Source organism: Sphaeramia orbicularis, chromosome 18, assembly GCF_902148855.1.
Source record: "Sphaeramia orbicularis chromosome 18, fSphaOr1.1, whole genome shotgun sequence".
NCBI classification, from domain to species: Eukaryota; Metazoa; Chordata; class Actinopteri; order Kurtiformes; family Apogonidae; genus Sphaeramia; species Sphaeramia orbicularis.
In genome coordinates, this window is record NC_043974.1 from 13,249,212 (window position 1) to 13,276,490 (window position 27,279).

At 36.3% G+C, this 27,279-nt stretch overlaps 1 protein-coding gene across 1 annotated transcript in view; it reads right to left on the reverse strand.

The window, feature by feature from the left end:
• The window catches only part of arhgef40 (Rho guanine nucleotide exchange factor (GEF) 40), a 145,794-nt gene that overhangs the window by 105,495 nt on the left and 13,020 nt on the right, over positions 1-27,279 (reverse strand). Inside the window, exons 2-5 of the mRNA XM_030162728.1 lie at positions 19,860-19,949; positions 16,250-16,357; positions 9,290-9,575; positions 247-1,453 (exon numbers count right to left, since the gene is read on the reverse strand). Coding sequence (XP_030018588.1) covers positions 247-1,453; positions 9,290-9,575; positions 16,250-16,357; positions 19,860-19,949 — 1,691 coding nt within the window. The remainder of the gene's footprint in view (positions 1-246; positions 1,454-9,289; positions 9,576-16,249; positions 16,358-19,859; positions 19,950-27,279) is intronic.

Below are 27,279 nucleotides of genomic sequence, written 5' to 3' on the forward strand. Positions count from 1 at the left end.
AAAGACGTTAAGAATTCATGTGACTCCAGATGTTATATATGATTTGAGAAAATGCATTCTGGGGATGTTTTTGGGAGGTATTTGCATCTGATCTGCTTCAGGCAAGTATGTATTCAAGTTCATACAAAATGCCTCTTTTGTTCAGCGTTAGCATGAATGTGTTAGTGATCTGGACTTTTACTGGTACGTGTGAACACAGACACCATAGAAGAGGAAAGACTTGTTTCAGTTGCAGCACAGTTTTACCTCGGTGCTCTGAATCCTGCGGTTTTGACTTCCTTTCCTCTCGGACACACTCTGTCCTCTGTTTTCCCTTCATCTCTTTCTTCTGTCACCTTTGGGTCAGTTGAAGTAGCTCCAAGCCCAGAATATTTATCTGTACTTCCTTTAGCACTTTTGATCTTACACTGAGGAGTATTCGTTTGACATCCATTATTCTCTTGTCCACTTGATGGAACTGAGAATGGTCTCTCTGGTATGTCTGATGTTGGAGTAGTGGCATCACTGTCTCCGCTCAGTGGTTTATCTGTATCCTCAAAAACAGAGTCCGAATGAGATCCAGGATCTGAGTTGCCTTCTACAACAACTTTGTGGTTTGTAAGGTCATGGATTTCATTTGCCACCAAGCTGTCACCTCTGTCGGAGTCTTTATTTCCATGTTCTTCTTTGCATGACTGCGTGAGACCATTACTCTCTCTTTCTCTGCCGACACCAGGCCTCCTCTCTTTAAAAGGACCGTCAAAATAAAGTCTGTTGCGCTCCAAGACTTCAGAGTCCCTACTTGTTTTGTCACCTTCATCAGAATCATGAACAGAAGAGGAGTAAGACCGTCTTCCTTGTCCAGGTTCAGCAGCTCCTGATGGAGGCAGAGGTGGTAAGGCATCACCTTTGGGCGTTGCCACTTCTTTTTTAGTGAAAGCCCGAAAGCTTCCTGATCCTTCTAATCTATTATATCCCCAAGCTTTGCCCTTTCGGAGTTTGATAGCTTTACTTCTCCTGCATAGAGGCAAAGTCTTGGTCTTACAGATCCCGTGCATCTCTAAGTACCTCTGCCTTGGGTCGACACCACCATCGGGACCCATTCTGGGCTCTAACAGTTCCACATAATCCCCGTCCAGCTGAGGATGCCTCGATGTCCGACCTAGGCCATCTTCACTACGCCTTCGTCGAGGAAGAGCAGGTTCAGCGTCCAAGCCATCTGGTGGTAAATCATCATCGTCCTCCTCGTCCCAGGACCAGGAATCCAGTTCTCCAGATGATGAACCACCCCAGCCCCCGAGGCTGCTGCCCCCCTCACTGGGCAGACGATCTGAGATGGAACCTTCGTGGCTGGACATTAGACCAAGCTCTTCAGATGGGTCATGGATGAATTTGGGGTAAACAACCTCTTTCCACGGTAGGCGCACTACACCATCACATGTACTGACCAGGCAGGTGTCAAGTCCTCCTCCAACTGTACAGAGAAATTATAGATATTAGAATTACATTTTCCATTATACAAATAAAAAGATGCTGTGTGTGAAGTAGGGCTGTCACGATATGAAAATTTCATATCACGGTTATTGCGACCAAAATTATCACGGTTATCATTATTATCATGGTATTGTTGAAATTGTGCTCAAAATGTTCAAAAGGTACTAATACACACACTGAAATAATTTAACCAAGTTGTATTTTGAAAAAAAACAAAAAAAACAAATGACACAATATACCTTGGCACAATATACCTTCTGCTGCAGAAACATTCAAATATTAACCTTTAAGGGTCTGAGCCTATTTTGTCCGTTTTTCAGTACTTTTGGTTTTGCCTTTATATACTATATAAACAAATGTTTACTGTATTCAAGTTTGATTTTTTTTTTTCAGCACAACTTCATCTATATCATCTGTCTATTATTTTTTTCACTTTAACCTACTATAAAAACATAAAAGGCCAAAAACTCACAAAAAAATATATAAAATCAGATTTGAAAAATGTGTATGCTTTATTGCATAAATAACACAAAGATGCTTAACGAACCTTTTCAAAGACTTTAAAAGCGAGTATTGGTTCCAAATATTAGGTATATAAAATCAAAATTGTAATAGATTAAAACTATACTCAAATATTTGGCATAAAAGCAGATCTTTACTTAGGCATTTTTTTGCCCTAAAAGTGCGGTAATCAAACACGGTTATCGTGATAATTAGAATTTAAACGGTAATACTAACCGTCTGCAATTTTACCACAGTTTATCATCATACCGATAATCGTTACTTCCCTAATGTGAAGTTTGTATACCTGTTGCAGGCCAGTAGAGGGTAAGAATAGAATGGTATAGCATTTGGTCTGCTTAACCCAGGGGTGTCAAACTCATTTTAGTTCAGGGGCCACATTCACCCCAATAAGATCTCAAGTGGGCCAGACCACTAAAATAATCACAGTGACAAAAGTAAAATTAAATTATGTCAATGTTTACATCTATAAAGTTTCCTTAAAAATCTGAATAACATGGACAACTTTAAATGTCTTAAGAAAAACAGGTGCAATTTTAACAATATTGTGCCTCAGTTTATCATTTACACATGAGCATTACATCTTACTTTACAATTACAAAAACACAAAATATTCACTAACAGGCAAATATTGGTAAAATTGCACTTACTTCTCTTAAGACATTTGAGACTGTTCATATTTATTCAGGTTATTCACCTTTTATGATAAAGGAAAGTTTGTCGATGTAAACATTTTCATGTAATTTTACCTTTTTTACACTAAAACAACATGAAAATATGCGGTTGTCATTATTTATAGGATACTACGATAGCATTTTACTGGACTGAGACACTTGAGATTATATTTGTCTGTACGTGGAACCTGAATTAAAAGGATTTTGACACCATTAATTGTTAACATCTTCGGTGTAATTTTTGCATTTCACAAATTCATCCCACGGGCCAGATCTGACCATTTGGCGGGTCGAATTTGGGCCCCTGGGCCACATGTTTGACACCTGTGGCTTAACCCATAAAGAAGAAGAAAAGTAGAAATTGTGGAAATACTGACTAGCCTAAAGTTCATATATTTACCATGGAGAGCATTAAGTCAGGCCCCTTTGGTAAAAAGCTTTTTGTCATCTAGTTCTAAGGAAATTATGTGTACACCTAAATTATCATTAATTGACCAAATGGGAAAACAGGGAGAGAATGGCCTATTGTTTAAATATTATAATCTGTTTAGGTCAAATTCTAAAGATTCAGCAATAAGTACATTGAACGCATGTAGAATGACAAACAAGAAGACGTCGATCAGGGTGTCAATTTCTGGGTATTGACCTACATCTTGATTTAACCCTGTATACACTTGGAATATTACCTGAAGATCTGATAGACAGAGATTGTAGCTTTTTATTTAAAGTCTTACTTGTAATAGCAAAGAAAATGATCACAATTAACCGGCTGAAGCCACACCCCCCCAACATAACGCAATGTATAGACAAAGTAAAAAAGGTTGTTATTATGGAAAAAAACGATGGCAAGATTACAACTGAAACTAGAAAACTTTGAGAGAAGATGGAAACTTGAATTATTATTCAAGCGATACAAGAGCTCTAAATACCGCTTTTTGTTTATAATATTGCTCTTTTTTTTTAATTTACACATGCTCCTTTTTGGTAGCTCAATTATTTTATTCTATTTCTTTTCCTCAGTAGCACCTGTTTTGGTTTTGCAAATACACTTATCTGTGCTGGTGGAATATTAGAAGTCAGATTTCAAGAATGTTGTTGGTATCTGTGTAAATTATACATGAGCTTGACTTGTTTTTGACCTGTATGTAAAAGGTGTAGTATAAGTAGTTATGAGTGAAAGTAATGTGACATGGATTGAGTGATTTGTAGACTGAGGCTGGTGTGATTTTTGTACATTTTCATGTGTTTTATATTGGTGGAATAAATAAAAAGTTAAAAAAAAAAAAAGATCAGGGGTGTCAAACTCATTTTAGTTCAGGGGCCAGATTCAGCTAAATTTGACCTGAAATGGGCCGAACCATTAAAATAAAAACATCATAATATATAAATAATGTCAACTCCAAACTTTTCTCTATGTTTTAGAGCAAAAACAAGTTAATTTACATTATATTATTATACATCTATAAACTACCCTTTCAAAAGATGTGAATCACATGAACAAACTGAAAAATTAAGTGTAATTTTAACAATATTCTGCCTCAGTTTATCATTTCCACATGTACATTATAACTTACAGATCACAGTGGATCTACAAACACACAAAACATTTAGTAACAGGCAGAATATTGTTAAAATTGTACCTACTTCTCTTAAGACATTTCAGGTTATTTGTATTTTTTGCAAAATTATACTTTGTTTTAGTGTAAATACATGAAAATATTTGCATTTACAAAGAGAAACATTTGGAGTTGTCATTATTTCTATGTTATTATGATAGTATTTTACTGGTCTGACCCACATGAGATTGAATTGGTCTGAATGTGGAACCTGAACTAAAAGGATTGTTAATATCTTAGTGTAATTTTTGCATTTCACAAATTCATCCCAGGGGCCAGACCGGACCCTTTGGCAGGCTGGATTTGGCCCCCGGGCCGCATGTTTGACACCTGTGACATAGATGAACCAGACTGGAACGAGGGCTGTTTGAAGGCCCAAAAACAAACTATAAATACACAACTTAAGTTACTACAATATAAATGGTTAACAAGGGTTTATAGAACTCCTGAAAACTCCATCATAAGTCCAGTCATATTCCTGATACATGAACTAAATGCCAAGATAATAAAGGAACTCTTATTCACTGTCTATGGGAATGTCCAAAGTTACAAAGATTCAGAAGAAGGTCATCAATTGTAAGTCTGAGATATTTAAAATCAAGATACCATTTTGTGCTAAACTTTGTATACTGGGAATATATCCTGAGGATTTCACACATACTAAGAAACAAACAAAAGTGTGGGACTTTGGACTGTACATGCCAGGAGAGTTATCGCTTTGAACTGGAAGAGCACAGAAGCTCCTTCTATGAAGCAATGGACAAAAGAACTATCAGAGTGCATCGGACTGGAAAGACTGACTTATATTACCAAAGGAAAACTGGAGGAATTTGTACAAATATGGGAACCTTAGCTACATGTAGCCTGGATAGGCTCCCGTGACCCTAGTGAGGATGAAGTGGGTTCAGATAATGAATGAATGAATGAATGAATGAATGGGAACCTTATATGAACATTATGGTATCTGGAAAATAGGGACATGCCATCCAAGTTATTGCTGTTATATTTTTTTATTATAATGACTGCTGTATTTTAACTTTTCTATGTATATCATTTGGTGCAAGTCTACATGGTGTGAATGGGTGTGTGTATAAGTGTTTGTGTTGTACTGATTCATGTTTTTTATCAGCTAAAATTTGTTTAGAGGTCTTATTTATGTCTTTGTGCATAAGAAATCAATAGAAGTGAATCAAATAAATAAATAAATAAATAAATCTTTTAGAAGTGAATCCCCAAAGGAACTTTGTGTTGGTAAATGAAGTTATGCAAACTTACAGGATTTCAGTTCTGTTGCAACATGTTGATAGTCATATGAACTATGTTTTCAGGTCAAAAATGTCCAATTTCATCACAATTAATGCTATATTTTCATGTCACAAATGGCCAAGTTATATTTGAACTGAATTTACCTGAAAAACAAACGTTCTATTCTTTTAGATTCCCCATTTTTTCTTACAAGATTCTATCCTACATATCACATGTTTTATTTTTACAGGTTCAATATGGAGTATGGTGCTGATCCATCCTGCTTATGTTACGCCAATACATACATTAAGAATGTCACACGTCACTTTTTAAATCAACAGTTTTCTAATAATAAGCATTTTTATAAAGAAATAACAATTCTATATTGTTATTTACTCTTTAGTATAATGATAAACTATACAATAAATAATTCTGATCCTAGTTTTTGCACAGGGATCATTTGTGGAAACGGTGACATGGCTGCCGAGCATCAGTATGATGGGATCTGTAACAACCATGTCACATCCGTCCACTGCCACATTTTGTGTTTTTGTGTCAGCTGTTATTGTTTTAGATCCACAATACTAACATTTATGAATAAGAGGAGAATTAGCAATAGTAAGTATGTAAGTTTATTACTAATAAAGTACTGGTGCTGACCAGAGCATCATGGGTAATGTAACGTCCGTCCACCAGTTATTTATGCTCTTTCTAATGCTATTTTAAGAATTCTATTCTAATTTATTTTCTTCTATTCTGTGTTATTATTGTATATTCTATTCTGTATTCTGTTCTATACTGAATTTATTAATTTCAATGCCGCCCCCGGCCAGGTGTTAGGGTTATTATACCATATTAACCCTAACCTTATTTTACCATATTCAAAATCCAATATTTCTGAAAATATAGCTTCCACTGTCAAATAATATCAGTGGGCTGTGCACAAATGTATTAGCATTATTTCAACACAGTTCTATGCATTTCATACAACTTTTTTTTTTTTGACAAAAATGGCCACTCATTTGACCCCCTGAGTAAAATTTAGCCGAAATAAAAACAGTTATTAAAACAAAAAACGGTAACTAACTGAAACTGTATTGTGTGCTTACAAAACTAAAACATATAAAAATTATGGATAAAATTCCCTTTGTTTTTATTTTTGTCAGTGTTGGATTGTTATGAAATCGATTTATTTCCCTCGAGCAATTTTAGCTGGCGGCACCATACGACACTTAACTTCTCGTCACTTGTCATTTAGAGTCGTCTTCTCGTCCCCACTCTACCTGGAAACATAGAGACTAAAGTTGGGAGAAAGCAGCAGAGTCCTGTCTGGGATTTATTTGAATACTACTGTGGAAAAAGATAAAAGATATGAGAAAACTAAACTAAAACTAAGCATTTCGAAAATAACGAAAATGAATAAAAACAAGCAAACCCGCTCTAAAAACTAATTAAAACTAACTGAATTAGAGGAAAAAAAGTCAAAACTAAATAAAACTAAACTATAATGAAAAATCCAAAACTATTATAACCTTGGTATGGACGGGATGCCTCGTACTGCCATTGACACTTCAACGTAAATACATACAAGGATATAATAGAAAATGTAAGGAAAAATAAATTATATACATATTAACTCTATATACATAAGGGCATGGTGTCAATATAGTATAATATTAGACTATAACGGCTCCTTGGAACAATAATTAGAGGGAAATGTGGACCAAAAACACAGACGTTTAACATTTAAATAAGTCGATTTCTGCACAAATAAGACTCCACTTCAGGTAGCTTTCATTCACTTTAAGTCTGTTAGCTGTAGATGTAAAAATAAGGGCGTCAGCATCCATTAAATGGGTCAAAAATGGAGGTCATTTCATGTGAAGTTAATCAAATGTAGCGCGTCGACTAGTAACTTGTTCATTGTGAATATAAAGGCAACAAACATCTTCATTGGATACATTGATCTGCAATTTTCTCATAGATTAATTGATGACAACGATATTTAGCAAGTGTTGATATTGGCTCCAGTAGTTAATATTCAGAACCAGAAGCACGTAAATGCAAACAAGGAACTCTTTACTGGTAGATGTTGTATCTGTAGTAAATTATAAATACAGGATATAATAGAAAATGTAAGAAAAAACAAACTATATACATATAAATTCTATTTACGTAAGGGCATGGTGTCAGCGTAGTATAATATTAGACTATAACGGCTCATTGAAACAATGATGAAAGGGCAACGTGGACCAAAAACACTCACATTTAACATTTAAATCAGTCGATTTCTGAACAGTGAGATCTACCAGATCTAAACCAGGGCTTGGTTCTTCATGGTTTTCCAAGTAAAAAATTTCTTTAGGCAATGCAACTTGACCAGTACGTTTTAGCTTTGAAGAAAATGGAAGGGGAAAAAATGGGAAGTGAAACAGATGTGGCTAGAAGAGACAAGTTTATGAGGAATGGTTGGCATGTCGAACTCCAACAAGAAAGGGAAGTAATATATCATTGTCAGCGTCAGTCTTCTGGCGGTTGGTGAGATTAACCTAGCAATAAAGGTTTAGAGAAATACATGAGTTTTCCCACAAAACTTACATCAGTACCTTCTTTTTAAAGTCGAAGGAGCCTTACTTTTTTTTTTTCATAATACTTTTGTAGGTATTTAAGTTTTATAATAAAAGGTAAACAAAGTAAATAATATACATAATGGCTAAAATTTACTCAGGGGGTCAAATGAGTAGCCATTTTTGTCAAAAAAAAAGTTGTAAAAAATGCACAGAACTGTGTTGAAATAATGCTAATACATTTGTGCACAGACTACTGATATTATTTGACAGTGCAAGCTCTATTTTCAGAAATATTGGATTTTGAATAGCACGTGTATGTGAAAACTTTTGCTGGTGGACGGACGTGACATTACCCATGATGCTCTGGTCAGTACCAGTACTTTATTAGTAATAAACTTATATACTTACTATTGCTAATTCTCCTCTTATTCATAAATGTTAGTATTGTGGATCTAAAACAATAACAGCTGACACAAAAACACAAAATGTGTCAGTGGACGGATGTGACATGGTTGTTACAGATTCCATCATACTGATGCTTGGCAGCCATGTCACCGTTTACACTAATGATCCCTGTGCAAAAACTAGCATCAGAATTATTTATTGTATAGTTTATCATCATACTGAAGAGGAAATAACAATATAGAATTGTTATTTCTTTATAAAAATGCTTATTATTAGAAAACTGTTGATTTAAAAAGTGACGTGTGACATTCTTAATCTATGTATTGGTGTAACATAAGCAGGATGGATCAGCACCATACTCCATATTGCAACCTGTAAAAATAAAACATGTGATATGTAGGATAGAATCTTGTAAGAAAAATTGGGGAATCTAAAAGAATAGAATATTTGTTTTTCAGGTAAATTCAGTTCAAATATAACTTGGCCATTTGTGACATGAAAATATAGCATTAATTGTGATGAAATTGGACATTTTTGAGCTGAAAACATAGTTCATATGACCATCAACATGTTGAACAGAACTGAAATCCTGTAAATTTGCAGAACTTCATTTACCAACACAAAGTTCCTTTGGAGATTCACTTATATTGATTTCTTATGCACAAAGACAGAAATAAGACCTCTAAACAAATTTTAGCCGATTTATTTCAGTTAACGTGTTTATACAATTCTAGTTTTCGTCATTTTGTTAGTTTTCGTAAACGATAATAACCGTGGTCCGTACCTTCCCTCTTGTGGCCCCGCTCTTTGTTGATACAGTGCAGCCATTCAGTGGTGAACACAAGGGGGTGCTGGGATTCAGGTACCAAGATTTCCTGCACGGTGCGACCCCCAGGGGCGAGACACTTTAGGGCCAGGCGTGGGCAGCGTGTGGAGAAGGGCACCACCTGCAGGTAGAAGTCATTACTGCGCAGGAGCCTCCAGTCCAGGGTGGAGAGCTGAACCACCACCTTCTCACCCAAACATAAAGGCCAGCCAGAGTGAAGGAACAAACAGCCGAGGTACTGAGACTGAAATAAGAACAGACACAGAGGTGGATGATGTATTAAATGTAAAGAGAGGCATACATTTGCAGCACTGCCCTTTTATTTTGTTTTTGCCACATAAACAGTCTTTCCCTCTTATTTCCAAACCACAAACCACATGAATGGGTCACAGCCTAACTGGATAGTTGTGTTTGGCTTGGATATTCAAATGAGCTGAGTGTTCTAGAACTGATACCTCACCAGTCAACAGTATTCAACAGTCCCAATGGCCAAAAGCCAGAGCCACATACAAATGTCAGACATGTGACTCACAGCGTTTTGTGAAGGGGAAAACCGCTTAGCTAGCATGACACAGTGAGAAGACTCTAGATAGATGCAGATAGTCGGTGTGAGTCAAACAGAAGCATGTGGATGACTTCACAACAGCGAGCCACTGTTTAGGCTCCATTATTTCATGAGCATAAACGTAACAAAAAGCTCCTTAAGAGGCAATAAATCAGCACAAAATATCTAATTATAGAAAGTCTTGCAAGTTAGTATAAGTATATATTTAAGACTTCGGTGAATTCAAAGGACTGTGTGATGCTCAACGCCATTAATCATCTAATCTATTAAGAAAAAACTCCCTCATCCAGATGCTGCTACCACATTAGTAAATCTGTATGAAATTTTTATTCTGGCTCTCACAGTCGAAAACAGTGTTTTTCAACCTTGGGGTCGTGGTCACCTGGAATTCAAATGGGTTCACCTGAAATTTCAAGTAACTGATATAAATAAAAAAAAAACTTACTTATAAAACTGTATGGTGAGTTGACAGAGACAATCCCAATCCATAAAAGAAATGACAAACTGTGAAGCTGAAACTGAAGCACTGTGGTTCTGTTTATCTTTCAAATGTTCATTGTGGTCAGTTTCAGATGCTGCAGCTCTTTCATAATTCATAGTTTGAGTTCTTGTTTGTTCAGTATTAATTGTCAGCCTTGTAAATCCAAGCTGGACTGACTGTACATATCCTGACCAAGGAAAATCAAATTCTCACTTTGTGCAGTAATCTACACCTGGCTTTACTGCCTCCGTCCATAATAATATACATTATATAGACTAAATGTAGTCTAAAATGAATGTTTATTTGTTACATTGTATAGCAAACTATTACATGATCAAAAACAATTAATTTTAGCAAAAAAAAGAGTCTTTGTTTTGAATATCTAGAAGTTCACGAGCCAAAAAGGTTGAAAAACACTGAGTTAACCTTTCTTAAATGATTTATCACCATTTCTTATAATATTATCCTCTATATTTAGCTTTTTCTGGAGTGTAAATTTGGTATTTTCCTATATTTAATCCATTGATTATGTTGATGTTCATTAAAGCTCAGAGCAAATTCAAAGGTTATTAAATAAGCAATAGAGAAAACTGAAGAAATAGTGACATTTTCAACAAATTTATATTTACATTTACATTTATGCATTTGGCAGATGCTTTTTTCCAAAGCAACTTACAGGAAAAAAAACAAAATAAAAGAATAAAATACAAGAATAGATTAAAGATAAAAAAAAAACAACCAAACAGCTGCACTATTACAACAGTACCGTACAGAAGAATAAAAAAGCAAAATGATAGACTAAAAATCCATAATATACATTATATAGACTAAATATCATCTAAAATTAATGTTTATTTGCAACATAATATAGTAAACTATTACATGATCAAAAACAAATGAATTTGTGACGTTAACCCTTTCATGCATAGTAGTCACTACAGTGGACAGATATTCTACGGCTGTTCTATTGTTTATTCATGGGTTTTGTTGTTTTAGTTCCATATCAGGACTCTTGCGCATCATCCAAAACACTGCAATTCATACAATTACTGTAACTGTGCTGTTCTTGATAAACCTGATCTGCATTAACATGTTTTAGTGTAAATCAGTTACAATTATTATTAGACTGCAATCAACAAACAATTTTTTTTTTTTTTTGCATATCCTCCTGAGACCCAGCAATGCATTTTGTCCTCTGTAGGGGACAAAAGTTTGACAGTTTTACTTTAAAAATGCTGTGCATTCCAAAGGACATCACATTAAAAAATCAATCAATAAATAAAAATAACTTTAAAAACGTATCTGAAAAAACTGTTTCATTATGCAGTTTCCAATCAAAACAATTTTTTAATGTAAAAAAGCTAAAATTGTCAATTTCCTGGGTCTCAGGAGGATATTATCTCTATGAAATGAGTAATAACTAATATTAGAGTATGATAAAATGTGAGAAAACAGTAGCGATTTAGCAATTTGCGGCATTAAAAATGTTTTTATTTCATAGTTTTCACTCAGTATATCACTTTCTGATGATGGTAAATGGTAAATGGACTGAACTTATATAGCGCATTTTCTGCACCTTCATGTTTATGTTTATGCATTTGGCAGATGCTTTTTTCCAAAGCGACTTACAGGGGAAAACCAATCAAATCACTCAATCAATCAAATTTTATTTATGTAGCGCCAGATCACTACAAAAAAAAGTTATCTCATGACACTATATATACAGAGTGGGGAAGCAAAATTTACAATATTTTGAGGCAGGGATTGAAAGACAGTGTATGACCAATTAGTTTATTGAAAGTCATGAGAATTTATTTGCCACAAGAAAATGTACATAATAGAAAATGTTTTTATTCTATGTGTCCTCCTTCTTTCTCAATAACTGCCTTCACACGCTTCCTGAAACTTGCGCAAGTGTTCCTCAAATATTCAGGTGACAACTTCTCCCATTCTTCTTTAACAGTATCTTTCAGACTTTCTCGTAATAGTTTTGCTCATAGTCATTCTCTTCTTTCCATTATAAACAGTCTTTATGGACACTCCAACTATTTTTGAAATCTCCTTTGGTGTGACGAGTGCATTCAGCAAATCACACACTCTTTGACGTTTGCTTTCCTGATTACTCATATGGGCAAAAGTTTGTGAAAAGGTATGGATAATAGTGTTAGGTATGATTATGACATCAATATATGTTTGGTTTCAAAACAACTGACGTAGTGCCTGCTGAGAAAAAACAACTAAATGTTCATTGTAAATTTTGCTTCCCCACCCTGTTAGAGTCAAAACCAGACTCTAAGCCAATTTACAGAAACCCAACAGAATCCTGGTGCCCAAAGTGCTTTATAATTCCTCACATTCACCCATTCACACACACACTCATACACCAGCGGGCAGCTGCTGCCATGCAAGGCGCTGCCTGGCCATACTGGGACCAACTTAGGGTTCCGTGTCTTGCCCAAGGACACTTCGACATGTGGACAGTCGGAGCAAGGATTCGAATCGCCGACCCTTTGGTCATTGGACGACCCGCTCTACCAACTGAGCCACAGCCGCCCATGGTTTGATGATGGGAGGCTGGGTGGCCAATGATGATGATTTTTAAATAAATGTTTCTTTGCTTCAAAACTTAAACGCATGGTGTCCAGCTGAGTGGACATTTTTGTGACTCTACGAAAAATAGGTTCATAAAAAAAATTTAAAAAATTAAAAAAAATTAATTGCATTGTTTTTTTCATGCCTAAAGAGGAACAAAAACACTCAAGAAAATAATATTGACTAAGGCTCTCATAATTCATGCATGAAAGGGTTAAAATGGGGTCACGAGGCAAAAAAAAGGTTGGGAACCACTGGTCTAAAACCTAAAACTCATCCACTACTGTTCTTCATCTGTTCTCAGACATGTCTAATGGACTGACACAGGGCTGCTCTCTACCTTCTCCGTGCCCTCCAGACTCACAAGACATGATCGAATTATGTTCCTTACTTAGCCTCTATCCCATCTGTCCTCTTCTACTCCTCTGTACTTTATTTAATTTCTCCCCTCTAAGCCCTTTTGTATCTTATTTAGATTCACGCAGAAACATATTTTTGAGTCAGAAAATACCTCAAAGTTCCACAGTGAGATTTCAAAGTTAACACTCGTGTGACGTGCGTGCGCTGTCAAAAAGTTTGTCTGTTTTGAGTCAGTCCACATTCTGTACGTTTCTGTGTCCCCCTCCAGTGCGCCTCCCTCCTCCCACCTTCCCCTCAATAAACCCCAGTGTTTGCCCCCCACTCCCACCTCCCATTTCTCAACCATTCCTCAATCAGGCTACTATAGTCTGCTTCTAGCATCTTCTCCCTCTCTCTCTTTTTTTTTTTCTTTTTTCTCAGACATGCATGTGAGCACAGTGAATGAAAGCCATGTTCATTCTCTCCTTCCACTCCCACTGCTTCTCCGCTACCCACTCTCTCTTTCTTTCTTTCTTTCTTTCTCTCAGAGCGGTAACGCACTCACATATGGAAGGAATTATTGTCATGACTCACAGTCTAACTCCTGTCCCAGGCAGCTCTACTCAGCGACAATGAAAACATAGTTCGCTCACAATGAATCTGCATGTGTGTGTGAGTCAAGGAAAACTGTAGAGGGAAATATGAGACAGTTTTTAGCCTCCAAGCTTCTGCTAAACAGTATATGTTGTTTACCCGCACATGTTTTGGAAAGTAAAATGAAAGGAATGCTCAAGTATAAACTTTGACTTAAGCATGGAAAGCACAAAATGAGTGAAAGTGATGCGAGAACACACAGTTGAAGCTCCACATTTGCAGTGTTTTGCACAGTGTACCGCGCTTTTTCTTTTGTACATGTGTGGAGCCTGGAAAATTACAACCAGAAATCCTTTATTTATGCTTCACTTAGCTGTATTTCACATGTCTCTGTCTATTCTATGGAGCTTCCAAGGCAGGAAACCACCTCTTTTGTCTGCAGGTCACAGCGGCTGCTAAATCTCAAATTTCACCAGCCACTTTTGCTGATTTTACCAGGCGGCAAGAATTTTAGAGCAGACTCGACCCTCCACGGTGACGATAGAAACTTGGACAGGTCATGCATGTGTCAGATTATGCATGGACTGAACCTTGAGCTGAACTGAGGTCTTCATTTGTCTTGAGGCTGTCTTACGATTTGCATTAAATTACGAGAGACTTGAAAGATTTATTACAAAAATGACACCAGGCTTTGTTTTTTGTTTTTGTTTTTGTTTTTTTTTTGTACTTTTTAACCCTTAAAGACCTAAACAGCTGCTGGTAACCAAAAGCATGTTCTTATCTAAAATATTTCATGTCCTTTGAACCGACTTCCTGTTGTGCAATGTTTAGGGACAGCTCCCACATATTTTGTGATTTTATTTGCACAATCCGTTGATTTACCCTAGTTTGTCCACACTAGTCGGACACAGGCAACCTATACTTTGCTTCAAACCAAGTTAAATAATATCGAGACCCCAACGACAAGGAAAGGAATGATGCCAAGATGACGGATGCGCTAACTGTTAACAGCCTAGTGCAGGAACTGAAGAAAAGCAGAAAAAGCCTGGCTGCAGAACTGAAAACATACTGAACAACATCTTCGCGAACCTCCCTCGCCCCCATATTCACATCTCTTGACACCATAAGAGCTGCGCTGACTATCAAATTCATGCAAATAATTGAGGTAAACTGAGTTTTTTAGCTTTTTGGCCCTATTAAATGTGTGTTATTTGGACATTTAGAGCCTCTGTTGTGAACATAGAAACACTCACATCTTCTGCAGCATTGATTCACCAATACAATCCCAACAGTCCGACAAATGACACTGGTGTAGACCAATGGTTCTCAACCTTTTTTGACTCGTGACCCCATTTTAACATCACAAATTTCTGGTGACCCCAGACAATCAAAATGGGGACTATTTTTTTTTTTTTGCTAAAATTAATTTGTTTTTGATCATGTAATAGTTCGCTACAGTATGTTGCAAATAAACGTTAATTTTAAATGACATTTAGTCTATATAATGTATATTATTACGGACGGAGGCAGAAAAGCCAGGTGTAGATTACTGCACAAAGGGAGAATTTTATTTTCCTTGGTCAGGATATGTACAGTCAGTCCAGCTTGGATTTACAAGGCTGACAATTAATACTGAACAAACAAGAACTCAAACTATGAATTATGAAAGAGCTGCAGCATCTGAAACTGACCACAATGAACATTCGACAGATAAACAGAACCACAGTGTTTCAGTTTCAGCTTCACAATTTGTCTTGTATGTATTGTGATTGTCTCTCTCAACTCACCATACAGTTTTATTAGTAAGTTTTTGGGGTTTTTTTTTCATCAATTACTAGAAATTTAAGGTGACCCCATTTGAATTCCGGGCGACCTCACGTGGGGTCCCGACCCCAAGGTTGAAAAACACTGGTGTAGACGCTAGATTTTAGGTTCACCTGAGGATATATTTTGCTGAAAAAGCCACTTTTTCTTCAGTTTTTGCTGCTTCAGTATAATAACCTTTGAACTGACTCTTAGTTTTTATGAACAACTACATCAACAGTAAATTAAATAAAGGAAAATACCTGATTTTGACTTAAAAATGCAAAATGCAGTGGATAATATTATAAGAAATGGTGATAAATCACGTTAAATACAGTGCCACAAAAATAGCTTTAGGTCTTTAAGGGTTAAAAGACAAAGAACGCTGTGTGCACACTTTCTAATGCAGGGATCAGAAGTACAGTAGTCACCAACCGACTACAGATACATGACAGATTCCCCAAGACAGACTTTTTGCATTTGACAGCAGATTCTGTTTCTGATTACACAGCTCTGTGTGTGTTCTCTGCAGTGTGAAACGTACACAGGCGTGCTGCTGGAGTTTGTGCAGGAGGTGTTTGGCAGGAACAAAGTAATCCAGGAGGTAACGAAGACTGTCGTGTTGATAAGTCGATTCGAGGACCGAGAAGACCTGGGGGAAAAAAAAAGTGAAAAGAGAAAAAAAAAAAAAAGCAGTTAGTTACAGGGCATTAGATGATGAAATGATTGAGCACAAAACAAATTGCCGTAGGCTTTGCATGTCCTCGCCGTCTGCTGAAAACCTTCAATCTTCAAAATCACAGTTTCTCATGAACTAAGAGTAGTTTTTGTCTCAGTGAGTCTGCCAGGCATTTGTGAGTGTATCCAATGGATTCTGAAAGGGTTTCCTTTTTCCAAGCATGGAAACATTTACTCAGCCCAGACAGAATATAATCAGTGATCAGAAGTCACTGAGTCTGGTCATTAATCCATAACATTTTATCAAACAGCAGTAGTTTTCCATAGAATAAACAGATAGGAAGAGACGCTACATGGCAACACTGAACATACTATTATAAAACTTACATTACATATGTGCTAACATGCTACATTTAATCAGTTAGTAAATGAGGAAAAAAGGGTAGCTATATTAAATAGAACCTGTGATGCAGTGTTTTTCAACCCTTGGGGTCGGGACCCCACGTGGGGTCGCCTGGAGTTCAAATGGAGTCGCCTGAAATTTCTAGTAATTGATAAAAAAAGAACCCCCCCCCCCCCAAAAAAAAAAAAAAAAAAAAAAAAAAAAACTTACTATGACCAAAGGTATTCAGTTCATATCTACATTGATGCCATAACCTCACAGGTCATTATACTAAACCAGGGGTGTCAAACTCATTTTCTTTCTGGGGCCATATTCAGCTCAATTTGATCTCCAGTGGGCCGGACCAGTTAAATAATAGCATAATAACCTATAAATAATGACAACTCCAAATTTTTTAGTGCAAAAAATAACATTAAATGATGAAACTATTTCTATCCAAAACAAAAAAGATGTGAATAACTGGAAAAAAAAAGAAATTTCTGAAGAAAAATAAGTACAATTTGATCAATATTAGGCCTCAACTTATGATTTCTATGTTAGCATTACAGATCAGATCTACCAAGGCACAAAACAGGCAGAATATTGTTAAAATTGCACTTATTTTTCTTTAGATATGTCAGGTTGTTCATATTTGGTCAGGTTATTGACATTTTATTGTTAAACGATATCAGAATTAAATGTTCTTTGCAATAAATCAAAGAGAAAAAAATGGTGTTGCCATTATTTAGAGGCATAATGTCATATTATTTTTCTCACATTAAACCAAGAAGAAAATTTGGAGTCATTATTTTTCGGTTATTATGCTATTATTTTTGAGTTTGATGCCTTTGACTGTAATATCTTCAGAGTAATTTTTGCATAATGCACTTTGTAAATTCATCTCGCGGGCCAGATCGGAACCTCCGGCAGGCCGGTTTTGGCCCTCAGGCTGCATGTTTGATATCTGTGTACTAAACAATCTAATCACAATTTTAGATAATTTCCTATATTTTACAGTAGAAGTAAAAAACATGTTCACATTTCTTTTTTTTAAAATTAATCCACCCACATTGTGCACTTTCTCATTTCTTGCCCTAATTCAAAAACAAACAAAAAAACCTTACTAATAAAAAATGTGTGGTGAGTTGACAGAGACAATCCCAATCCATAACAGACATGACAAACTGTGAAGCTGAAACTGAAGCACTGTGGTTCTGTTTATCTGTCAAATGTTCATTGTGGTCAGTTTCAGATGCTGCAGCTCTTTCATAATTCATAGTTTGAGTTCTTGTTTGTTCAGTATTAATTGTCAGCCTTGGAAATCCAAGCTGGACTGACTGTACATATCCTGACCAAGGAAAATCAAATTCTCACTTTGTGCAGTAATCTACACCTGGCTTTTCTGCCTCCGTCCATAATAATATACATTATATAGACTAAATGTCATCTAAAATTAATGTTTATTTCCAACATAGTATAGCAAACTATTACATGATCAAAAACAAATTAATTTCAGCAAAACAAAACAGTCTCCGTTTTGAATGTCTGGGGTCGCCAGAAACGTGTGATGTTAAAATAGGGTCACAAGCCAAAAAAAGTTAGGAACCACTGGTATACACAGTACAGCACAGGTGTCAAACATGCGGCCCGGGGGCCAAATCTGGCCCGCCAAAGGTTCCATTCTGGCCCTGCAGGATCAAAGTGCAAAAATGAATCTGAACAGTCCAGGTTGTCCAAATCATTTTAGTTCAGGTTCCACATACAGACCAATGTGATCTACAGTAAAAAACATAACAACACAATAACCCATAAATAATGACAACAACAAATTTTCTTTGTGAAAAATTATGTGGAAAAAATTTAAGTGAAAAAAAAAAAAAAGGGAAAATATTTACATTTACAAAACTATTCTTTCACAATAAAATGCAAATAAATACATAAATAAAAACAAAGATGAACAACTCAAAATGTACAATTTGAACAATATTCTGCCTGTTACTAAATGTTTGGTGCATTTATGGATCCACTGTGATCTGTAGTTGTGTTAATAATAACAGATGGAATATTGTAGAAATTGTTCAAATTTTAGTTCCAAACTCCAAAATTTTAACAATATTCTGCCTGTTACCAAATGTTTATGTAACACTGTGTGTAAATGTACATGCATAAAGAATAAGTCGAGGCATAATATGGTTAAAATTGCACTAATTTTTCAAATGAAATTTCTGTTTTTTCAGGTTATTCACATCTTTTTTGTAAAATGTAAATATTTTCATCATGTAATTGGGGTTTTTTTGTGCTAAAACAAAAAAAAACAAACTTGAATTTGTCATTATTTATAGGTTATTAAGTCATTATTTTACTGGTCTGGCCCGCTTGAGATCAAATGGGGCTAAATATGGCCCCTGAACCAAAATGAGTTTGACACACCTGCAGTACAGGAAGTAAAGTCAACAGTCTTTATTGTGAGTCTGTGTTTATTACTTTACAAAGTTGGAATAAAATACTTGTACCTCTTCTCATCAAATGATTGTGATATTATGATTTATTTTTGATAGATAAAGTGCAACTGGGACTCAGTACGTGATCATAGCTGACGTGTATAAATAGGAATAAAAAGAGGAAACATGTCTGAAACAGAATTATTTGGTGTGAACACAATGACTGAAAAGGCTCAGGCTGAGGCAAAAAGCTTATGTATGACTGTCTGCTCCAAAAAACGAAGAAGAAAATAAAAATCAAAAGTAGATTTGCAAACCTTCAAACCTTCTCTTTTCTAGTGTTCTGTACAATAACTTACGAGATCACATTTGCTCATCTGACAGCAAAATACTGACCTGTTTTTTTTTTCTCAAGCAAACAAAATAAAAACAAAGAAAAAAAAAAAAAAAAAAATCATGGCTATAATTGACCAACTCAATACATTTTGTTTGTGTTGGCTCCTAGCTGTTTATATCTAGGGAGGGCCGTGTTATCTGTACACAACATCGCATCCCGCTGTACTCCAACAGAGACTATCATTTAATTAGATCTGCGTTATTTCCCATGTTCGTTCCCGTAAGGTGTGTAGTGGAATAAATATGTATGTTTGTACCTGAGAGAGTAAAGGCGGGGCTGTGCTTTCAAAGGGGGGGTAAAGGGAAGAGAGCGCCCCCTGTACGCAATCCTCCATAGCCTCCGAACCCTGAGAGAGAGAGACAAAGACGGTAAGAAAGGGTTAATCCATAACCGGACACTGAATCAACTCTAATGTCTGTGTTTTTGTTTAACAGCCGGCTTGTCTCGTTTTTTTTGCTGACACACACACACACACACACACACACATACACACAAATCCGCACACACACACATAGACAAATATACACACAACCCCTGCTTTCAACTTCCTGTTGTACAGTCTGGGGAGTGTCAAACATTTCCTCCAAGGCCTCGTGCATATATGGACCCCCAGAACAAAAGACCACTGCAGCATGTTAACTCTAATACACATACACACACACACACACACACACACACACACACCTGCATGTACGTTCACACACTTCCTAACACTGGGCTGGTCAGTGAAGTGGAGGGTGACAGAGCGGTGCACGCAACACATACACTGTTTATTTTTCTTCATGGCCTGTTGGCATGGCAACCTGCAACTTTTTCTCCCTTTTCCACCCTTTTTCTTTCACCCTCCCTCTACATTTCCTTTCCAAACTCCCATCTGTTCCTCTCCCTCTTTTTGCACAATTTCATTTCTCCCTTTTCCCCCCCCTCATCTCATCTCATCTTTTTTTTTTTTTTTTCTCTCTTTGTTTCACCTCCACCCGACTCCATGGATGTCATCTGACATCGATTATGATGGGATTCTCTTCAACAGACTGCATATTGTACCGAATAACTGCTACGACCGAGTGGATGGATAGAAAGTCATGGGAGAAAAACCGGAATGGGAGAACACAGTGTATGGAAAAAGAGGAGCGCGGCTATAGCGAAGGGGGCCAGGAGGGAATGAGCTGGTAGTGGAAGCAGACGTAGGTTCAACACTGTTTAAAAAATTAGTTTTTGGGTTTGTTTTCATGTGCAGAAGAGGGTTTGAGGTTAGCCACAGGGGAGGATAGAATGAACACCACAAACAGGAAAGTATTTGAAACAACTAACAACTTACACAACTTGTGTTTTTCTAAAAAGCACCAAAAAATAAATCCCAGAAATGACAAGACTTTGCAATTGTTATTAAACCTACAGTGGGGTGCAAAAATATTAGAACACTTGTCAAAGCGTAAGAAACTGGTGGCTTATTTGTTCCCAGAGCCTGAATTTCACTTTTTTGCCATTGTAAAAAGTAAAGGCAAAGGTACTGAGTATATTTCACCTACAAATTTATCAGTCCAGTCCTGTTTTTTTTACATTTTACTCTAATATTTAGCGTGGCTCCCCTTGACAACAATCACAGCAGCGCATCTTTCTGATATTGTGTCGATGTATTTTCTGAGAGTTTCAACCCTAATGTCATTCCACACTCTCAGAAGCTCATTCCAGAGAGTTTCCTTAAAGTTTCCTTAGATTGTTGCCAAGGCGGGGCACACTAAATATTAGAGTAAAATGTATAAAAAGGACTGGTATGGAAGTAAATCTGTCTCATCAGATTTTGAATTATAAAAGCCACTGAATTTCTAGCATTGAATTTTTATTAGCACTGACATTAAGTATCTGATTTTTTTTTTTTTTTTGCACTGAAATTAAGTATCTGAATTTTTTTTGCACTGAAATTAAGTATCTAATTTTTTTTTTTGGTACTGGAATTAAGTACCTGAATTTTTTTTGCATTGAAATTAAGCATCTGAATTTTTTTTTGCACTGAAATTAAGTATCTGAATTTTTTTTTGGCACTGAAATTAAGTATCTGATTTTTTGTTTTTGTTTTTTTTTTTTGCACTGAAATTAAGTATCTAATTTTTTTTTTATTTTTGTACTGGAATTAAGTATCTGAATTTTTTTTTGCACTGAAATTAAGTATCTGATTTTTTATTTTTTGTACTGTAATTAAGTATCTGATTTTTTTTTTTGCACTGAAATTAAGCATCTGAATTTTTTTGCACTAAAATTAAGTATCTGATTTTTTTTTGTACTGGAATGAAGTATCTGAATTTTTTTTTTTGCACTGAAATTAAGTATCGGATTTTTTTTTGGGGGGGGGGGGGGTTTGTACTGGAATTAAGTATCTGAATTTTTTTTTTTTTTTTTTGCACTGAAATTAAGTACCTGAATTTTTTGTCTCTCAATTTTACTATGTTCATATATTTCGAATAAAAAAATTCAGAAGCAAAAAATTCAGATGCAAGAAATTCAGATGCAAAAAAATTCAGACCACACATCCCGGACACCAAGGATAAGCAATGATTCTGTCTCAAGTTGAACTGACAGCCAGCCAATCAAGTTACGTTAGGTTGGTCATGTGACGCCGAAAAAATTTAGATACTTAATTTCAGTGCAAAAAAATTCATTGCTAGAAATTCAGTGGCTTTTATAATTCAAAATCTGATGAGACAGATTTACTGGACTGATAAATTTGTAGGTGAAATAGTCTGAGTACCTTTGCCTTTACTTCTTGCAATGGCAAAAAAGTGAAATTCAGGCTCTGGGAACAAATAAACCACCAGTTTCTTAAGATCTGACAAGTGTTCTAATATTTTTGCACACCACTCACTGTATGTCTGAATTAAAGATGGAGAAAAAATGAAGCTCTGAATAGATGAAGCGCTAAGAAGAGGGTGAAAAGTAACACAACAAAAAGACTGCTTTATGAATGCAGTAAGCAACACAGAACCTTTAATAAAGAAAAAGTCACATCGGACTCACAGACCTGCTCTGCTTGTCAGCGTCATTCACAGACGTTAGGTCCTGTTTCCTTTCCACTGCTGCTGTAAAGCAAATTTTTCAACCGTGACTTCAGTCCTTATGAGGACCAATAGTCGAGTGGCACTGACTTCAAATCTGCACCGTTTTATTTTTCCTTAGTAACGGTGAATTTTGGATGGTAGCTGTTTGGGAACTTGGAACAAGCCAACCATAAATGTTGCTGAACACAGCTCAGTTTTCCAAAAGCAGAGCAGCTCAAAGGTCATCTTAGTCCACTGGATATTTAAGGGAACTCAACCACTAAAATAACAAATGCTCACCTTAAAAGGCCAGTGAGTAAGTGCACAATTTATTATTCTATCTTTGAACAAGTGAAAAGTCAGAGCTGCACTCTCTCATATGAAATTAAATGCCATTTTTTACTATTATTTCACTAAAATATGCATAAAACTCTCCTCAAATACATTCAAGATTACAACCTCTTTCCTATGACATGACACTGCATTATGGAAGACAAAGCAGCCCATACTAATACTAATAATAATAGCTAATAGCCCATAATAATACTAATACTAATGCACCTTACTTGTCCCTGTACATATCCCATTGGTTGTACATATCTGTCATCTGTAGTGTAGCGTTAGCTTTTGTATATTCTTTCTGTATAGTTTGTTCACTAGTGGCATTGTACTCGTGGTGCCATTGTACGATAGCATGACAAGTAGAACTTGTCTGCCATCACTATCCATTCGTAAACTACCATTTAATCATGCATTGTGCAGGTAATAATTTGAGCCAACATGCAAGGCATGAAGGGAAGAGCATGTATTTGTTTGGCCTGTTAAATATGATAAAACTGATACAGTGGTAGTGAACTGCAGCCTTCACATTGTAGCATGGTCTGCTAGGAGTAGAAATGTCATGTTATAGTTACTAATGACCATTCCCAAAAAGTAATTTAATTAGTGATGGAATTACTCCTTCATTGATGTAATTAGTAACCAGGGAAAGTAATTATTGCGTTACTTTTGTGAAAAACCTTCACATATGTAAAAGGAAACTGATTTTTGAGTGTGTTTCACGGAACGTTGCATAGAGTAGAACAGCAGACAGGTACTGAATACTAGAGCCCGACCGATTAATTGGGCCGATTATAGCGTATCACCAATTAATCAACATCGGCCAATATGTAGCCGATATATTAACTTTTTTTGCTGTGTGGAGACTCTGTCACTCGCTGCTCCTGTGTGTGTGTGTGTGCTGCCCGGAGAATAAGAGGAACTTTAAAGCGAGTTAGTTTCACTTTCACTCCTGCTCGGACAATGACGCTATCACCCCCCGACACACACAATCACATAATCACGTTACCCCCCCCCCCACACCCAGCGAAAATCACGGACCGCTACCGTACATTCTGACAAGGAAGGACCGCTACCTATTCACTTCTCTCCCGTTGTTGTGCACCTCATTTCCTTTCCCTTCTTACCTTCGGAAACTTGGATTTGAGGAGTTACGACGTTTGTTACCCACACCAGAACCGGCCCGGCGTTCACTCTGCCGCTACATTCACAAGCGCTGCTAAGTAGCGTATCAAATGTGTGGCATTCCTGTAAATGAATCACATGCTGTGGACAAATGTTTGAGGATATTGGAGGGATTCCACCCTTTTGAAGACATGGAAGCTTTGACAGTGTTCCAGTGGACCTGGTGTCATCTTTTTGGACCGTTTCTGCCTCAACACCATGTTGTCTATGTTCTGACCAAAACAATGCAGCGTACATGTGACGTCATCGCGCATACACAACGAAGGCGAAATCGATAAGCAGAATCGTTGAGCAGGCAGGCAAACGATTCCAAGGAATCGAGCTATTGGGAACCGGTTCTCAAAAGGAACCGGTTCTCAATTCTCATCCCTATCAATGGGAGAGATGGGCACGGGGCGGGTCCAAAACGTACATTATATAGGTAGGATTTCAGGAGTTCTAGCATTATTTTAGTCGCACGTGTATTAATATTTTATTCTGAAGCCTTTGCACAGTTCACTTTTCTTAACACTGTCATATTTGTATTTTATTTTCTTCTTCTGATACAGTCCCTTTTGCACTAAGTGTTTTGCTGCTAAAATGAACTGAGCTGTTAAACTGATTTTCATTGTTCCTGTGTCAGCGACAATAAAGATGTATTCTATTCTATTCTATTCTATTCTAAACTACAAACACTAACATGATGTATACAACAGAAGGCGTCTCTGGTAGGACTATAGTAAACAACAGTCTGTCAGCGAGCAGGCAGTAATAGGTGTAGCGGTTGTAAAAGAGGTTCAAACAGCTTCTGGCTGAATGACAGAACATATTGAGTCTAGTAAAAGCACAGCAGGAGGTTCAGGAGATTGCAAAGCAAGCCAGCAGGGACTTCCTCTTAGACTAAGGCCCCTTTAAAGCCTCCCAGAAGACTTGAGTTAATTCAACGCAACACTAAATTAAAATGAAAAGTAAAACATACTGTATTTCTTATGTCCTTTTGGAGTCTGTTCTTTCAAAGGGAGGTGTTGCACGTGTTGTTAATATTTAAGGTTCGCTATGAAAGATGTGTTTTATGTTGCTTTATAGCTGGTCATTTGTTGACGTTAACTGACTGCAGTTTAAGATGATGTTGCTCATGTCGAGAGGCAGAAGAGAGGCGTTAAAGAAGTCAAGAGCGACCATAAGGATTCTGTCTACATCAGGGGTCTCAAACTCATTTTCTTTCAGGAGCCACATTCAGCCCAATTTAATCTGAAGTGGTCATAAATAATGACAAGTACAAATTTTTGTCTTGGTTTTAGTGCAAAAAAAACATTAAATTCTGAAAATACTTACTTTTATAAACTATCCAAACAAAAAAGATGTGAATAATCTGAAAAAAACTGAAAAATAAGTGCAATTTTAACAATGTTATGCCTCAACTTATCATTTCTACATGTGCATTATGGATTAGAGCTACAAAGACACTAAACACTTAGTAACAGGCAGAAAATTGTTAAAATGTGCTTAAATTTCTTCAGATATTTCAGATTGTTCATGTTTGTTCAGGTTATTCACATTTTATTGTTACAGGAAGTTTGTAAATGTAAATATTGTCATAATTTAATGTTATTTTTTGCACCAAAACAAAGACAAAAAAATTGAAGTTGTCATTATTTATAGGCAGAATGTAATATTATTTTTTTCACATCAAACCAAGAAGAAAAAATGGAATCATTATTTTTTGCGGGTTATTATGCTATTATTATTTTACTGTAGATCAGGGGTGTCAAACTCATTTTAGTTCAGGGACCACATTAAGCCCAAATTGACCTCAAGTGCGCCAGACCAGTAAAACAGTAGCATAATAACCTATAAATATTGACGAATCCAACTTTTTATTTTTATTTTACTGCAATCAAAATTAAATTCTGAAAATATGTACAGTTACAAAGTATCCAAACAAAATGATGTGAATAACCTGAAAAAACTGAAATTTCTTGAGAAAAATAAGTGCAATTTTAACAATATTACACCTCAACTTACCATTTATACATGCGTATTACAGATTGGATCTATAAAGGCACAAAATATTTAATAACAGGAAGAATAATGTTAAAATTTCACTTCAAAAAATTCAGGTTTTTCACATTTTATTGTTAAAGGATAGTTTGCAAATTTTAATATTTTCATAAATGAATGTAAGTTTTTACACTAAAACTAAGAGAAAAATTTGGAGTTCATTATTTATAAGTGTAAAATAATATTATGTTTTTTCCATTAAACTACGAAAATTTGGACTCAATATTTCTAGGTTATTATGCTATTATTTTAGTTGAGATCACATCGTTCTGTATGTGGAACCTCAACTAAAACGAGTTCGACATCCTTGATTGTTAATATCTTAAATATAATTATTGCGGTTTGCAAATTCATCCCGCGGGCCGGACTAGAACCTTTGGCGGGCCGGATTTGGCCCCCGGGCTGCATGTTTGACACCCCTGCTGTAGATCATATTGGTCTGTATGTGGAACCTGAACTAAAATGAGTTCGACAGCCTTGACTATGGAACTTTTACACTTTGCAAATTCATCCCATGGGCCGGATTGGAACCTTTGGCGGGCCACATTTGGCCCCCGGGCCGCATGTTTGAGACCCCTGGTCTACATGGATATCAGTGTACAGGCATTTTCATGGATGTGGACAACAGACAACATCCTAAACAAGACAGGTGACAGGTGTAGGTGAAAGCTTGTTCTCCTGCTGAGTTAAACTTTGCAGAGTTGATGTGTTTCCTAAAAGACAGTTCAAATCCAACACTGTGAAATGACTTTGTAACACAGTACTCGGTGAAGTTCACCGTTTTACCAGGTCCGTAAGATAACATTTAGGATGACACCTCAAATACAGTTCTGACCCCCTGAACTCCAACGCAAAATCAAAAACTCCTGGATTCAAAATGATGGTTCTGGAACCAACAGATGAAGTTCTAGTTCCTGTGTCCATCAATCTTATACAGCGCAGGTGTCACACATGTGGCCCGGGGGCCAAAACCAGCCCACCAAAGGATCTAATCCGGCCTGCCGGATGAATTTGCAAAGTGCAAGTTAGGGCATCAAACTCAAAAATAACATCATAATAACCTATAAATAATGACAACAC